The following is a 17,854-nucleotide window of genomic DNA, read 5'->3' on the forward strand; positions in this document are numbered from 1 at the left end:
GATGAAAAAAGCTGAAAAAGTCAGAAAAAAGCAGCAATCTGGACCATTATAATGTGTAGTTCAATCAAAGAGTCGTATTCAAAATGTGGTAGACCAGCATTATAATATAAATGCCCTATAAATTGATAGGATGGCATTAAAACCCAATGTTTACTAAAGGTTTTCACTTAATATACAATGTCACTAAAGTAAACTGTATGGGAACAAAATGCAAACATTGAAATTGTTTGAGGATATGAGCATCCAATTAATTAACGATGATTCAACGATGAAGATTAAGGAACATTCTTGTATAAGATTTTAGTGAACTATAATCTTTTGTTAACATTAGGCAGATGCGGACATGACAAAGTAATACAAGCTGGGTTAAATCAACCCCCAGAGGGCTATCTCTACTAGCCCAGCCTCATATTTTTTTTTTTTTTTTTATAACTATTTATAAGATTTTCAATTTTTGTAGACAAACAACCCCACATATACCCCACCCTCCCCGGTTCCATCACAAAGCAAGACAACAACAACACACACAAAAAAAAAAAAAAAAAAACCATCATAATAAAATAAACAGGTATTAAAGGATATAAATAATAAATTAAGTAAATACAATAAAATATTTTTTTTGCCTTTTACTAGATTAAGGGGCTACACAGTGAACCAAATTACATGTAGGAAAAACACTTAGGACACATCATCAAAGGACAGTGAGTCGGAGGACAGTGAAAGGGTGAATTCAAGGAAAGGGGACCAAGCCTTTACAAATTTCTGGCGAGATTTGAACCTGTTGTATCTGAGCTTCTCCAATGGAATAAAGGATAGAACATCCTTGACCCAACTTGTAAATGTTGGAGGTTTATCAGATTTCCAATTGCGGAGAATAAGTCTCCTCGCTATGAGTGAAGCAAAAGCTATGAAGTTGGCTTGGGAAGAAGTAATTGGTGCATCGTCGTTGGGAACTCCAAATATAGCAGTTATCGGGTTGGGCGCAATTGGCATATGACAGATGGTTGAGAAAGCATCAAAAATACTATTCCAAAATGGGTTCAAGGAAGTGCATCCCCAGAACATATGTCCAACAGAGGCTGGCTCCAGATGACATCTTATACAAGTAGAGTCAATGTCAGGATAAATTTTAGATAGTTTTTCTCTCGAGAAATGCAAACGATGTACTATTTTGAATTGAATTAGGCAATGTCTAAGACATAAAGAGGTTGTATGAATACGCCTCAAAGAGAGTTCCCACAACTCTTCCTCCAGCTCTAAATTCAGGTCCTGTTCCCAGGCTGATTTTGTTTTATCCAAGAGAGGAGGGCCAATCTCCTGTAAAGCCTTATATATATTAGATATGCTACCTTTGGTGTATGGGTCCCAGTCTAGTATGGTGTCTACTATACTCTTATCTGGCATAGCTGGAAATGGAAAGTGTTCCTTAGCAAAACTTCGAACTTGGAGGTATCTGAAAAAGTGAGAATTTGGTAGCTCATGGTCATCTTGGAGGTTTTTAAAGGATGCAAATGTGCCATCTATGAATAAGTCGCTAAAGAAAATCAAGCCATTGACGTGCCATGTTTTAAAAGCTGAGTCCTCTCGCGAGGGAGGAAAAAGATGATTGTTGGTCACGGGCATATGGCCACACGTATTATTAAAATCAAAGTGTTTTCTGAATTGGCGCCAGATTCTGAGAGAGCTATTTATTACTGGATTGCTAGAGCGTATGGAATTACCATTTGGCAGTGAGGAGCACAACATGGCCACTAGAGAGATCCCGGGATCAGTTAGAGTTTCCATACTGGCCCAAATTGGACCATGTTTGTATTCATGGACCGCAACCCAATAACTCACCTTTTTAATATTTGCCGACCAGTAATAAAACATAAAATTAGGCAATCCCAGGCCTCCTGATGGTCTTGGTAATTCCAAAAGAGCTTTTTTGGCACGCGGACGGGCTTTATTCCAAATAAAAGTAGAAATACAACTATTAAGGTCCCGGAAGAAGGTTTTAGTTAAGAACAAAGGAATCATTTGGAATAGATACAAAAAACGGGGCAAGACAGTCATTTTAATTGTGTTAACTCTGCCTGCTAACGAAACGGGCAACGAAGCCCATCTCACGAGATCCAATTTTGTGCGGTCTAGAAGCTTTTTAAAGTTGTGTTCATACAGATCCTTATAGGAACGAGTAACGGAGATTCCCAAGTAGGTAAAGGAATGAAGTTCCAGCTTGAATGGGAGGTTGGTATAGTCAAGATCTAAGGCCAGGTGGTTAATTGGGAAAAAAAGACTTTTAGAAAAATTCAATTTATAGCCTGAAAGCCTGCCAAAGTGATTGAGTATGTCTATGAGCGGAGGGATGGATTCGAGTGGATTTGAAATATATATGAGCAGGTCGTCCGCGTAAAGCGAGGCCTTGTGTACGGAGCCCCCCCTCTCAATGCCAGCTATTCTGTCATCTTCTCTAAGAGCTATAGCTAAGGGTGCTATAGCTAAGGGTTCAATAGCGATATCGAATAAATATGGTGAAAGACTACAACCTTGGCGGACCGAACGCTGGAGCTGAAAGTAATCTGAGCATATAGAATTTGTCAGTACTGCAGCTTTAGGAGCTGTATAAAGAAGTGTGATCCACTTGATAAATGATGGGCCAAATCCAAACCTCTCTAAGACCGTTAGTAGGTACCTCCACTCAATTCGGTCAAAAGCCTTCTCCGCATCGAGCGACAGTACCGCCTCCGGCCACTGGGTCGACTGAGAGGAGTAGAGTATGTTGAACAGTCGACGCATATTATAAAAAGACTGTCTACCAGGCACAAAACCCGTTTGACATGGTGCGATAACCTTGGGAATTACTGCATCGAGCCGATGGGAGAGGATCTTGGTGAGGATTTTATAATCACAACAAAGAATACTTATAGGCCGATATGCACCACAGTCTAGAGGATCTCTACCCTTTTTAAGTAAAACTGCAATAGTTGCTTGTGTCATTGTCTCCGGCAACTTCTTGGCTATAAATGCTTCTTTGTATACTGAACCTAGGATGGGGGTCAATTTTGCGGAGAAGGCTTTGTAAAATTCTATAGGAAAACCATCAGGCCCCGCTGCCTTGCCGCTGTGCATAGAAGTAATAGCTTGAGTGATTTCCTCCAATGATATGGCAGCCCCAGTACTAGCCTGGGCTGCTGGGCCAATTACTGGAATGTTAATTTCGTCAAGAAAAGCATTAATTTCTGAAGTATCAACATTGGACTCTGATGTATAAAGATTACTATAAAACTGTCTGAACTGATCATTAATGATTTTAGGATTTGTGGAGGTCTCACCCGGTGCTACACGTATCTCTGGAATAGCTCTGCCCGCCGCTGCCTGCTTAATTTGGTGGGCTAGGAGTTTACCCGATTTATCACCATGCTCGTAAAACATTTGCCTAGATTTAAATAGAAGCTGTTCAGTATGTTTTATCGATAAGTTATCAAATTCCACTTGCAGCAGTAGACGTTCTTTATATAATTCAGGATCAGGGTCAACAGAGTATTTTTTGTCTAATTCAGCTATTAGAGTGGACAGTTCTGTAATACGTTGGGTACGTATCTTCTTATCAAAAGCTGAATAAGAAATAATTTGTCCTCTTAGGTAGGCTTTAAGGGATTCCCAAATAACAGTAGAAGACATTCCTGGGGTAGAATTAGTAGTTAGATAAGTATCAATATGGCCATTCATTAATTTTATGAATTTATCACTGGTTAGTAATAGAGGGTTTAGACGCCAGGTTCGCTGAGGCGCTACACTGTTGGGGAAACACATATCCAGTTGGACTGGGCTATGATCAGATATTACTATACTGTGATATTGGCAATTTGTAACAAATGGGAGAGAGCCACTATCGAGGAGAAAGAAGTCGATTCTGCTGAACGAGTGGTGAACGGGGGAAAAAAATGAGTATTGTTTAGCTGTTGGATTAGCCCTCCTCCAAGGATCTGAAAGTTTATAGGAGTCCATAAATGATAAAACAACCTTACCGGATTTGGAAATTGTACTGCCGGGCCTAGGTCTGGATCTATCTAAGTCTGGATGTTGAACAAGGTTCCAGTCCCCAGCTTGGATCAGATAATGTGTGTGGAGATCTGGTAGCTTTGCTATAAAACGAGAGAAAAACTGTGGATTGTCCCAATTAGGTCCGTAAACATTAGCCAACACCACCTGTGAGCCAAAAAGACTTCCAGAAACTATTACGTATCTGCCATTGTTGTCAGAAATCACTGAAGTGGGGACAAAAGGGACCCCCTTCTTAATCAGTATGGCTGCACCTCTAGATCTATCATCAAATTTAGAACAAAAAATCTGTCCGATCCAACCTCTTTCAAGTTTAGATGCATCACTTGTACGGAGATGGGTCTCTTGTAAAAACATGATTTCTGCACCCATAGATTTCAAATGCGTAAATACACGAGTACGTTTAATTGGATGGTGGATCCCCTTAATATTCCAACTAATAAATCGAATTGAGCCTAAGTTACCGACATTGGGACACATCATGATAAATTAGTGAAAATATTGAAAGAAAATATCCGGTACAACAGGTCCAGCAGGTCCAGATACGACGTAACCCTCAAGCATAATCGTTCAAAAGTGAAAAGGCACACATTATAATAATGAAAACCATATTTAACAAAAAACAAATGGGGAAGGGGGAAAAAAAGAAAAAGGAAGGAACCTAAACCCCTGTGCTGATCAACTAACCCGAAAGAGATCGCACGTTCCTCCTCTAAGCTAGAGAAGGAAAAGCACATAGTGAGTGCTCAAAACGCTGGGAAACCGCAAAGCAAAAACGGAGAAACCACACTTTAAGAGTGTAGTTAACGAAGAGCCCTGAACCTAACAGACGGGGCTCCGCCAAAATCCAAATTGGAAATAAAAATATAATAATGAACACATTATACATAGCCTAACTCAAATATTCAACGCCAAATATATCCCTATTATTGATTTTCTTTTAAAGAACAGAAAGAGTATAGATGTGAAACATTCGGTTAGCTTAAAGACACCCATACTCGTATCAATAATAAATCTTTGATTGAATATATATACTGTATAAGTGTGTATACCGAACATAAAGCATACAGTATGTGGGAGGTTTTGATGATCTAAAAGTAAATGTGCACACACACACACACACACACACACACACACACACACACACACACACACACACACACACACACACGCACACACACCCACACACACCCACACAAACTTGTGACTTGACCAGGGTCTCCACTAGAGTGGGAAACATCAAACTCTCACGCACGCACGCACGCACCAACCTTAAACCAAATTTCCTTCTGAAAAATAATGATAATAATAATAATAATAACAAAAAATAGGGAATATATCCGAGTTTGTTGTGCTGTTCAACAAACAGCATGTTAGATATCTGAAATATAACCATCCTGTCATATAAGCTACAACACAGCGATAGAAAAAAAAAATGATATATACAATACACGGCTCACAAGGAACAGAAAAGAGTGGACACGAACATTAGGCAGCAGACAGTGTCTGTAAGCATAAACACTGTCCGTAGAAGCCAAGCAGGTCTAACTAATAAAATAATACAATGAGAACAAACGCAAGGGGCAACGACACAGCCTCTCACACACAGAAAGAATTGTTAATTGTAAAGGGAAAAAAATAAAATAAAATGCACTGCACTGGTAGTATTTATCATGATATGAAGTTCAAATACACAATTATGAAAAGAAAAGAGCAACAGTAGTCATAAATATAGTTCCAGATTAGTCAGCCAACAGCAGAAGTATAAATGTGGACGTGAAAAATAGTTGGCAAACTCGGCATACATAATAAAATAAAATAAAGTTGTCCATTATATCAGCTTCTTTGTGTTGCCAATCAAAATAGAATTAGATGGGATCATGGGCCATATTTAGAACGATGTGTGCAGTCACACTGACAATGCACATTATTTACTCACCCGAGGGAGATTACCAGGCAGGCAGGAGTCATTTCTGAGTGAGAGGGTTCGAGTCATTTGTGTTACAGTCTAGACAATCAAGAGTCACGGCATCAGTGCGTCTGTCACTGTCATTATGGAACGGAAGGCGCAGGGGCGTCTTTGCTGACTTGCGATGATGGTGCCGCTTGCCTAAAGATGTGCTTCGCGTATGTCATGGCTTCGTCGGCATTCTGAAACTGCCTCTCAGTTCCATTATGCTTTATGAAGAAGCGCGATGGGTAGATGAGACCATACTCCTTGATCCCACGGTCACGGATGAAACGTTTCACTTCTCTATACTTCAGCCTAGCCTTGGCCACAGCCTGGGGGAAATCTTCGTTTATGTAAATGTTGCTTCCGTTGTAGTGGAGGGGGCCTGCTTCTCTGGCACGTCTCATGACATCAACACGGTCTTGATGGTAGTGCAATTTTGCCACGATAACGCGAGGGTTACCCCCCACTCCTCTTGTTTGCAAACCTCTGTGCGACCTGTCAATCACAATGTCCCGGTCCAATCCCAAAACCTCTTTTAATAGCTTGGAAACTGCTGTTGGTGAGCTTGAACCTGCCGTTTCAGCTACGTTTGCAATTCTTAAGTTGTCTCGTCTCATTCTTCCCTCTAAATCCAATGATTTCTCCTGTAAACTCGCCACTTCTGACTCTAGTTTACTTATTTTCGTCTGCGCCACAGTCATATCGTCCGAGCACGCCGACAGGCCTCTTTCCATATCCGCCACAGTAGTTTTCATCTTCTCCACATCAGAGCATATTGTTGCTGTATTCTTTGCCACTTCTGTCTTAAGTGAGTTTAACTCGGACCTGACACTGTCAAATTCCTTAGCCATCACAGCAGTTAATTCAGACCTGATCAAGGCGGCGATGTCATTTTTCAGTGAAGAGAGGATTTCAGCTTTCATGTCTGCTGGGTCGGACATTGCGTCAGGAGTCCGGGAGGAGTGGCTTTCCTCCTGGGTAGTAGAGGCACTCGAGACCGCGGCTGCAGGCTTCGGTGCGGGTGTTGATTTGGTGGCCGTGGCGAAACTAAACTTCCGTAGATTATATTCCATAAAGCAGGCAGGCCGGGATACAACTAATGTATCTTGAAGATAACAGGTTTGGCGATACTTTACGATATTTTTTAAGGTTGAGTTGTGTTCAGAAATAACTTTTTTAATAGATTTTGGCGGAGCTCGTCAAACACACAACCTACTCCATTTCTTGCTCGTTAGCGCCCCCCAAGTCTTGGTGCTTTTTATGGTTTTATCCTCGTAGCAGATTTTGTATTGACCTGTACTTTCATTTGAACTGTACCCATTCTACAAACTGAATACAATCAATCAATCAATACACCACATATAGCCTGACAGTGAGTCGTGGGTTCTATTCCAGAGCCCGACGGCCTTTGCTGCGTGTCACTCCCTGTCTCTTTCTCCCTGTTTCCTGGTCAAATCTTCAATCTTCAATCCAATAAACGCAGAAAATCTCCCAAAATATATTATTGATATATCCTGCCTCCTCCCTGCTCCCTGTTTTGTCTTTGCAGTGGCAGAAATGTGTTAAATCAAATGAGTCAAAGCATTATCAGAAATGGGAATTCAAAAATGTTTTAAATACACATTAAAATGTATTTTACAGATAGCAGCTTCCTTTCTCGGCTTTCCGGAGGTGTAGTTCCAGACTCTGTATATACACACAGTAGCATTCGGAGATTGTGAAATAATTGTCTGGCTACGTGGGACTCGTGGAGCTCTAATAGAAATACTATATGAGACGAAGCAACTTAACATAGTATATAGCATTTCTCAGTGTGTGTGTGTGTGTGGTATACTGTTATTTATCACTAGTGCGTGTGTGTGGTGTTCCCTCAATAACGTGTGTGTGGTATGGTATTGTGTCTTTGTGTCAGGTGACCGGGTCTAAGAATGAAGAACAGGTCCTGAACGCCATCGAGACGTACACGGAGCACCGTCCAGAGCTGGCGCACAGAGCCATCAACCAGCTGTTTGACATCGCCAGGATACAGCACTGTAGTCAGCTGCTGAGAGCTCTACAGGTAGGATACAGTACTGTAGTCGGCTGCTGAGAGCTCTACAGGTAGGATACAGTACTGTAGTCAGCTGCTGAGAGCTCTACAGGAAGGATACAGTACTGTAGTCGGCTGCTGAGAGCTCTACAGGTAGGATACAGTACTGTAGTCGGCTGCTGAGAGCTCTACAGGAAGGATACAGTACTGTAGTCGGCTGCTGAGAGCTCTACAGGTAGGATACAGTACTGTAGTCGGCTGCTGAGAGCTCTACAGGAAGGATACAGTACTGTAGTCGGCTGCTGAGAGCTCTACAGGAAGGATACAGTACTGTAGTCGGCTGCTGAGAGCTCTACAGGTAGACTTGTGGACTTTATAAAAAGCAGACTTTTTAAGAATCTAACACTTCTCTCTCCGTTCCCTCCAGTTGGTGATTGCAGCGTTAAAATGCCACAAGTACGATAAGACCATCCAGGTGACGGGCAGCGCGGCACTCTTCTACCTCACCAACACAGAGTACCGAGGAGACCAGAGCGTCAGGCTGCGCAGAGAGGTCATCGAGGTGGTGCTGAATGGAATGGAACACTACCAGGAGGTCACCGTGAGTCTGACACACTAACACTACTTCAAGGGAAAGGCACTCTCCACTCAGAGCAGTGTTGATTTTGACAGCAAATTTGGATGTACTTTTAACCATAGTCTTTTGAATCAACCCGGTTTCACCCAAACAAGGTGAAATAACATTACGAATTCGTAATAGCGTCTCAAGCGAGCTTGAGCAACGAGAGCCACCAACGAGCAGGCTAAAGCGAGCGGGTTGCCGTGGAGAACGTTGCGAAGTTCGATTGGGCGGACTCAGCCCCGTCCGAGTTGCAACCGGATAAGCACAGAATATTAAATAATGTTATGGGGAGCGCCCAAACCCAGGCTGGAGAATCTCCCCACCATGCCAAACTGATAGATCATGTGAGCTTGTAGAAAATACCTTGTGGGTGTGATGTTGTCAGTAACGGCATGTAAACACCTAGTATTCCATCCCAGAGGAGCTGGAGTTCCTAATTAATTTAATTAGTTTAATTTAAACTAAAGGTCTAGTGTGTGTGTGTGTGTTACTGTCTTCAGGTCCAGAGGAACTGCTGCCTGACGCTGTGTAACTTCAGCATCCCAGAGGAGCTGGACTTCCAGTACTCCAGGGTGAACCAGCTGCTGCTCAACATCCTGGAGCCGGCCCGGCAGGACGAGTCCATCCAGCGCATCGCCGTACACCTCTGCAACGCCCTGGTCTGCCAGGTGGACAACCAGCACAAAGAGGCCGTAGGCAAGATGGGCTTCGTCAGGGTAAGGAGTGGAGCATCTGATCTGCTGTATGACGCCAGGGCTCCACTGAGTGCGTTGCGTTGCGTTTGCTTGGGGGGAACTGAACTGGGGGAACACGCAGGGTAACGTCGGCAGTGGAGCCGCAGTGCAGACACCCACACACCTTATCTTTGCCCACTGACCGTGTGTTTTCCGTGCTGGGCAGGTTGTGTGTTGGTGTTGTTTCTACGTGAATGTTGTGTATCCGCTGTTCCATGTTGTTGTTTCTCTGTAAATGTTGTGTTTCCGCTGTCCGTGTATATTCCCGGGCCAGCGCATCACGGAAAGGGAAACCACAGAGCTGGGTTGAAAAGGCAGGGGTAGGGTTGGGGAAGTATCGCGGCCGAAGCGGCACTTCCACATGCTTCAGCTCTGCGTCACGGTCTATGACTTGCCCAACTGAACTGTGTGCTCACAACCAGCTCAATTGTACAGTATATACTGTGATATGGTGGTGGGAAAGTTTTTGAACTGATGTATAAATATATCCGTGAAACATTCCCTTTGTCTCCTCAGACGATGTTAAATCTGATCCAGAAAAAGCTACAGGATGGAATGGTGAGTCGTTTACTCCTTTCTTTGACTTTGATGTGGTTAGATCCTGACCGATATAACAGTTTGGACAATATATCGCTCATTATTTTTTCGATCTTTCAAACATCAATCAATTTTTTTCTAATTTGTATGCTCATCAGTAAAAAAATATATGTATTAGTTAGTTAGTAGTTAGTTGTTATTTTATAATAAATGTTTTAATTTCATTTCTGTGCAATTTGTAGGATCTTGTTGATTTAGGTAGGATGTCAGTAACGTCCTGTGTGTGTGTGTGTGTGTGTGTGTGTGTGTGTGTGTGTGTGTGTGTGTGTGTGTGTGTGTGTGTGTGTGTGTGTGTGTGTGTGTGTGTGTGTGTGTGTGTGTGTGTGTGTGTGTGTGTGTGTGTGTGTGTGTGTGTGTGTGTGTGTGTGTGTGTGTGTGTGTGTGTACGTGGATTCTCCAGTGCGATCAGGTGATGGAGTTCTCGTGGAGCGCTCTGTGGAACATCACAGACGAGACGCCAGACAACTGTCAGATGTTCCTCAACTGTCGAGGAATGAACCTGTTCCTGGAGTGTCTGAACGTTAGTACCTCATTTAAACAACCGGGGTTACCTTCGTAACCTATAGTTCTTCTCACTCGTGTTTAACGATTGTTCCCTAATCCCTACACTACGTTTCGTCTTTACAGTCACGTAAATGTATCCTAATATAAATCGAAATCATCTAAGCATATATAGCTTGCTGCTTAGCTAAATGGAAATAAAAATAAATAAATGTAAATTTAAATGTAGATTTAAATTATGTTTTCGTGAACGGAAATGGCAGCTTCCTTGAGAGGTGGAATGGGGGGGGGGGGGGGAGAAGGGGGGGAGATACGAGAACTAGTGTAGGGAACAATCATTCGCTGTTTAGAACGTTTTAAACTGTTTAACCACTTCTCACTTATGCTCACTATTAGAATGCTAAACAGTTCTGTTTATTGGCTCAGCGATTGTGTCTCACTGTGGCTGTGCAAAGCTACAACATAGATTTCAGACAGTTTTAGCATGATAACACTTGTGTGTTTCCCTTGGCACTCTGGTTCCAGGAGTTCCCAGACAAACAGGAGCTGCATCGTAACATGTTGGGACTGCTGGGCAACGTAGCGGAGGTTCGAGCGCTCAGACCACAACTCCTCACCCGACAATTCATTTCTGTCTTCAGGTAAGATCATTTATATTCAGCTTCCCCCCCCCCCCCCCCCCAGGAAATACATGAGAGACGCTGCGTGGCTAAAGCGGAAAGTATCATCAGGGACATTCACCACCCCAGCCACAGCCTGTTCAAGCCGCTGCCGCACCCACGGCCAGGCAAGCGATTCAGGAGCATCGGGAGCTGTACTACCAGACTCTTGAACAGCTTGTACTTGTCAGCAATCAGACTGCTGAACAAGAGCTAAGTTTTGTTGCACAGTCTGAACTGATTTGTGCTCAAATAGGGAGTCTTTTTGTTATAGCCTAGTCGTACATACATGCACCCATGATGAACTTTTATTTATTATGCACTCACTTTGTCATGTTATGCACTTTATGTTCTTCTCTCTCTACCTGTAACTGCAATATGAGCCTGCACAACCAAGTTTTTCACCCACCTTACTTGTAATGTGATGTGACAATAAAGGTTGATTCTGATTCTGATAGTAATCATCATGAGATTTTGTCAAGCAGACAGTATTGCACATCTCCAAAACGCACTGTGGTGTACTTGCCCAAAGTTGCCCGGCCCTAGCCAGTTCAGTTGTCTATGTCTCTGTTACTGGCAGTGATGAGGTTTCTCATGTGTTTATATGTCTCTGTTACTGACAGTGACCTGCTGGAGAGCAAGGCTGACGGCATCGAGGTGTCGTACAACGCGTGCGGCGTCCTCTCTCACATCATGTTCGACGGGGACGAGTCGTGGACCATGGAGGAGCCCACCAGGGACTCTGTCATGGACAAGATGTGGGAGGCCATTCAGAGCTGGGACGTCACCTCAAGACGCAACATTAACTACAGGTGACTGACCATAGCTTTACAAGCTCTGTTATCAGGGGGGCAGTCAGACAGATATTTTATGAAGCCACTGAGGAAATCGGGATTGCCTGAAAGTTCATATAATGGCCTGTTGTGGCGCTGTCATTGGACCCAGAAAAACCCATAGCCCCATAGAAGTCCATGCATTTGGGCCCAACTTCACCTAGACTGTAGTACCTTAATAAACATGGTCATGAATACTTTCTGCTTGAATCCAGTCACTAGTTTAAAGTCTCATTTCTAATGTCATAATATTCTTTTTGGAAAATTATGGTCCCATTTATTAAAAAAATGACCATAAAGTCGCGTATGTTCTGAGGGGCGTGGCTACCGTTACAGTCTATGATCGGGATTCCCCTCCCACTCGAGTCAAAATAAAAACCAACGGAGAAGAAGGGGGGAAGTCCCGCCTCGTTGTCTGGGCCAGCCAATCGCCAGCTGGGCCAAAACGGATCTAGAAAGATGGCGACTTACAATACAAGGACTGACGGGCTTCATTTTACGTTCATGTTAGACCCGGAGAACGCTTTGTCCATATTTTTTACAGTCTATGTCTGTTATACAAGATTGGGGTCAGCGGCCAATTATATATAAGTTTGTATAGGGGTTCCTTCACATTAAATTGTCTGAGCACCATTGATACAGAAACATAGGTTTTTCAGAAAACTCGTGATTTAAAAGACATTTTTCTCAATGTACTGTATTAAGACAGTGGTTTTCAACCTTTCTCATATGAAGGTCCATTACTTATTCAGCATTTGAGTCACGGACCAACATTTGATGACATTAAGCCTCTCAAACCCAAAATGTTGAATATTTTGTTATCATTGAATAAGATTTTGTACACAATTTCATGCTGTAAAATTATAGTATTTTGTTGTGGCCTGTATATTTATATATAGCATTTATTTTAATTGTTTGACTTTGTTGTCTAATTTCAACATGTTCGAAATAAAGCTTTTCATTCACTCATCCATCCATCCATTAATTCATTCGTCCGTCTGTCCGTCCGTTCATTCATTCATTCATTCATTCATTCATTCATTCATTCATTGGTTCATTTATTCATTCATTCATCCGTCTCTCTCCCCAGGTCATTTGAACCAATCCTACGGCTCCTACCACAGAGCATCGCTCCAGTCAGCCAGCACTGGGCAACGTGGGCACTCTTCAACCTAGTAACCGTATACCGTGAGTATTTTAACACCCTAGCACTGTTCAACCTAGTCACTGTATACCGTGAGTATGAACACCCTAGCACTGGGCCACGTGGGACGCTGTTTAACCTGCACGTGCAACCCAGATTTGGCACGAACAAGGGTTTCAATTTGTTCTCCTGCTATGGCACCAAAATGTTAGTCCCTAGTACTCTCTTTTGAAACCGCTCTAAAAGAACACTTATGGGTGGCTGCAATTCGGCCCAAATGGGTCCATTTGGACCTCTGTGGTCCCCGATGTTGTTCTACAACAGATCTGATCTAATCAGATCTGCCTTTTTCACTAGTTTGGGTCCCGAGCTAAAAGGTTTAGGAACCACTGTTTTACAAGTTTAAAAAACACACCCGTGTGAAGTGAGTGGTGCAACTTCGTGTGGGGGGGGAGTTCCAGACCCACAGGAACGCACCCAGGGTGCTGGCCCGGTTCCGGCGAGCCGCCCCGCTCCGAAACGGTAGAGAAATGACAGTTACCATGTGGGGGTCCCCGGGGGTGGGGGGGGGGAAGCTGCAGACCCCCAGGAACGCGCCCAGGGGGCCGGACCGGTTCCGGCGAGCCGCCCCGCATCCGAAATGGTTGAGAAATGACAGGGTTACCGACGTACCCTCTACTGTACTGTACTGTACTGTACTGGCACACCCGAAATCATCATACTGTGTGTGTGTGTGTGTGTGTGTGTGTGTGTGTGTGTGTGTGTGTGTGTGTGTGTGTGTGTGTGTGTGTGTGTGTGTGTGTGTGTTAGGTTGCGCACAGGTGGTGGAAAACAACCATCCTGTTTTCGTACTCATACCCAGCCAGCCACCCACACACATAACTTCATAAAATGGATGGAAGAACATTGAACATCTGCTGTTGTTGTGTCTTCTCTTCCAGCTACCAAGTATTGTCCTCTGCTGATAAAGGAAGGCGGTATAGTACTTCTGGAGAAAGCCCTGGAACTGGACAGCTCACAGGAGGAGACCAAGAGCATGGCCAGGTATGAGGACCAAAATATGACAAAATCTTGTTCTGCTAAATATTGTCTGCTAAATAATGTCCAAAACTGGTTGCGCTCGAGTGTTGCGCTCTGAATGTAGCAGATCTACAATGCTCACGTTGTGTTGCAACGTTGTGAGGCTATGCAACCAAGTGTGAAATTAAATCAGGCATTATACAACAGGTAGTTCGGCCCAGAGCCATTGAAGGAGAGTTCCGCCAATAAGGGGGCAGAAAACAGCGCTGGTCACAGGCTTCATGTAACGCTCATAGACTTCAGTGCATTCCGTCAACATCCGGTCCAGGGCTTTGTCACTATTCCCCAATAGAAGTCTATATCTGCAACGCGTTGTGAGCTTGTAGATCGGCTATTTTCAGCATGTGTAAAATCAGCCATTACGACGGCATCGAGGCCCGACAAAATACATTGTAGTCGACTAAATCAACTGTAGATTTAGTCAACTAAAATCTCACTATATTTAGTCGACTAAAACTAGACCAACACTAAAACTTTCCAGGTGACTAAAACTACATTTTTACTCAAGTTTTATTCCAAAGACTATGACAAAAACAACACTGCTGTGTGCGTACGGCCATATGGATGAGCCCTGATATTTGTTCCCTCATGCAGGAAGGTCATGGAGCAGTGTGAGAACTTCAAGGACGACCCCATGGAGATCAACGCGGCGCAGGACATCAACGCTGGGGGGCGGGGTTAGCGTACACCCCTCCACAGTACACACACACACACACGCACACACACGCTCTACGAGTTCCCTGCTCCCATCAGCCCCGGCGGCGGGCGATGTGTCGAGCTGCTCTGCTGGTCTTGTTTTTCCTTTGGGACATAACGAAATGAATTGCTTCGTAAACACTTTAGAACATAATTACTGTATGTGTGGTGGCATGGTGTTCACTTTCTGAGGTGTGTGCTTTTTTTCCGGGTGTTGTGTGTGTGTGCGTGTGCGTGTGTGCGCGCGCGTGTGTGTGTGCGCGCGTTAGAGAGAGAGATCATCTTAAAAAAGACTTCAGAAATTGCTTGGCGCCTAAAACAGTAGCCGAGACCGCTTATAACGACGCCCCCCCCCCCCCCCCCCCCCCCCCCCCCCCCACGCCGAACGAAACCACACGGTCATAAAGTGCTACCCCTTCCACCCCGTTTTCTCTTTAAATCCTTTGAAAGCCTCATTGTGAAACCAATGATTAGGAACTTAAAGTATTCTACTATCTATCGATTGATCATTACAGTATGCCACTATCGATCGATTGACCATTAAAATGAACATGCTCTGAAAATGCACCGCGGCCCACCCATCTGTCCCCTTAACACGGCAGCCTGACGTTAGGCTGGTCAGATATGGCCCCCCCATCTGTCCCCTTAACACGGCAGCCTGACGTTAGGCTGGTCAGATATGGTCGTGGGACGGTGGGACGCCAACACAAAGTGGGCCCTGATTAGGGATGGGACCATATGAAAATGACATGCCTCGATTATTGTGGCAAACATTGCGATTAACAATATTATCACCGTAATCAAAATACGCTTAAAACTTAAAATGCCACTTTTGTTTAACCACTTGAACGCCCGGCAACTTGTAGATCTGCTTTCCTTGGCGAATCGATTTGTGTAGAGTGAAGTAAGAGCATACCAAATGCACTCTTTACAGGTCAGTTTTTATCAATCATAGAGGGTTAAGTTTACGTTAAGCACGTTAAGTGCCGCTAACTTTGCAGTTCAACAAAAGCTAATTCGTCCTAGTGTTTGACGCAGGACAATTTGAGCATGTATTTTGTATCACGACGAACAATAATAATGATTATCGGCCCCCATCCCTAGCCCTGGTCCAGAAAAGGTGAGAACCACACTGTCCTATAACAGTTCACTCATCTCAAATCATACATCGTACAATTAGCGTTAACACACACAGCGGAGAAAAAAAGAAGTCTTCCCGGATCTGGTGACTCAGTGAACTTTGCCGTTATGTAGGTTACGTAACGGCAAAATTAACGACTCAATGAACATCGTTGTTACATAATGTAAATACATAACGTCTCGTCTCATTCTTTGTCCCGTGTGTCCTTTTTGTGTTTTTTTCTTCTTTTGAATAACTATAAACTCGGGTGATTTTCTTTGTATTTAAATCAGTAACTACTTGTGGCCACCCTACTTTGTTGTGTGAATCTTTTAAAAAGCAGCGATCTTCAACAACTGGGGGCCACGGACAGGTCGACAACCTGGGGGAACAACAGGAAGTTCTTGGCAATTGTCTTGTCTTGTTTTGTTTTGAAAAGGCCCCGAAACATCATTAAACATTTCTTTTCATATTTATGTATGTGGCACTGCTTTACTAGCTGAAATACTGCACCTTCGTTCCTACTCTCACCTATGGTCATGATGTGTGGGACCGAAAGAATAAGGTCGAAGCGGCCGAAATGAGTCGGTCACGCGAGAGAGACTCTGAGTAGAGCTGCTGCTTCTTGGCTTTTTAAAGGAGCCAACTTAGGTGGTTCAGGCATCTGGTAAGGATGCCTCCTGATCGTCTCCCTAGGGAGGTCCTCGCTGCTCGTCCCAGTGGGAGGAGACCCAGGGGCAGACCAAGGACCAGATGGGGGGGTTATACATCTGTAACATCTCCACACTGGCCTGGGAACGCCTCGGATCTTCTAATGTTCTGAAGAGGAAAGTCTGGAGCTCTCTGCTGGAACTGTTGCCCCCGCGACCCGACTCCGGATAAGCAGTTGAAGATGGATGAAAACTGCACATGATAAAGCACACTCTCTCTGTGTGTGTCACACACACACACACACACACACACACACACACACACACGCACACAAGCACACACACACACACACACACACACACACACACACACACACACACACACACACACACACACACACACTTTTCAACAGCAACCAGACAACTTTCGGAGGGTCTAAAGTCCCTGCTATAACAGCCCATAGAGCAGTGGATCCTAACCTCTTTACATTGGAACCCTTCTTACAAGCCAAGACCCCCCACGTGAGTATGCACACACTATACATCACTGATCGATCTACAAGCCGACTGGCATGGGTGTAATTTGGGACATCAGTGGTTTCCACCCCCTAGTGTTCACATTTAGCCTCAAATTCAGTTATTTTATGCATGTTGTCCTCAACTCTGAATTGTTTTTGCTGATTAATCTGATTTCATTGCAATGGATGCCTGAAGTTTCATTGTATGCAACCATACATTTATTAACCACTTTCAACGTGGCAACCCTAGTTTTGGAATGTCGTTATAGGCAAACATTTTCAAACATTTTCTCTTTTCGCCCCCTATTTGCTTAGGTTTAGCGACCTACGGTTAAGACTGAGGTTAGGGTTTGGGATAGTGTTAGTAATCGTGCATGGCACCAACCTGCTCACCAGGAGCATGCAGTTAGGGCAGGGGTGCCCAGTGCCCACACTTTTTTATCTCGAGAACTACTTGTTTACCAGTTCAACAAGATCTACCCACCAAAAATATTTTACCTGAGGGGGCTTTGGAATAGTGGCACATAAGTGGCGCATATAAGACAAACGCACTTAGAATGGAATGGGAAATAGTGTGTGTGTGTGTGTGTGTGTGTGTGTGTGGGGGGGGGGGGAAATGGTATTCCTCCCATTCCGTATGGAAGAGGTAGGTTTTCAGGTTCTTAAGCCTCAC

At 43.9% G+C, this 17,854-nt stretch overlaps 1 protein-coding gene across 1 annotated transcript in view; it reads left to right on the forward strand.

Moving 5' to 3' along the window:
• The window catches only part of zer1 (zyg-11 related, cell cycle regulator), a 28,345-nt gene extending 11,860 nt beyond the window's left edge, over positions 1–16,485 (forward strand). Inside the window, exons 8-17 of the mRNA XM_080756586.1 lie at positions 7,911–8,057; positions 8,455–8,628; positions 9,150–9,365; positions 9,900–9,941; positions 10,381–10,500; positions 11,007–11,122; positions 11,764–11,952; positions 13,064–13,161; positions 14,059–14,161; positions 14,792–16,485. Of these exons, the coding sequence (XP_080612712.1) occupies positions 7,911–8,057; positions 8,455–8,628; positions 9,150–9,365; positions 9,900–9,941; positions 10,381–10,500; positions 11,007–11,122; positions 11,764–11,952; positions 13,064–13,161; positions 14,059–14,161; positions 14,792–14,879 (1,293 nt within the window). The 3' untranslated portion in view covers positions 14,880–16,485. The remainder of the gene's footprint in view (positions 1–7,910; positions 8,058–8,454; positions 8,629–9,149; positions 9,366–9,899; positions 9,942–10,380; positions 10,501–11,006; positions 11,123–11,763; positions 11,953–13,063; positions 13,162–14,058; positions 14,162–14,791) is intronic.
• Positions 16,486–17,854: the final 1,369 nt, after the last annotated feature.

The sequence above is a fragment of the Protomyctophum bolini genome (assembly GCF_963924005.1).
Source record: "Protomyctophum bolini genome assembly, chromosome: 22".
NCBI classification, from domain to species: domain Eukaryota; kingdom Metazoa; phylum Chordata; class Actinopteri; order Myctophiformes; family Myctophidae; genus Protomyctophum; species Protomyctophum bolini.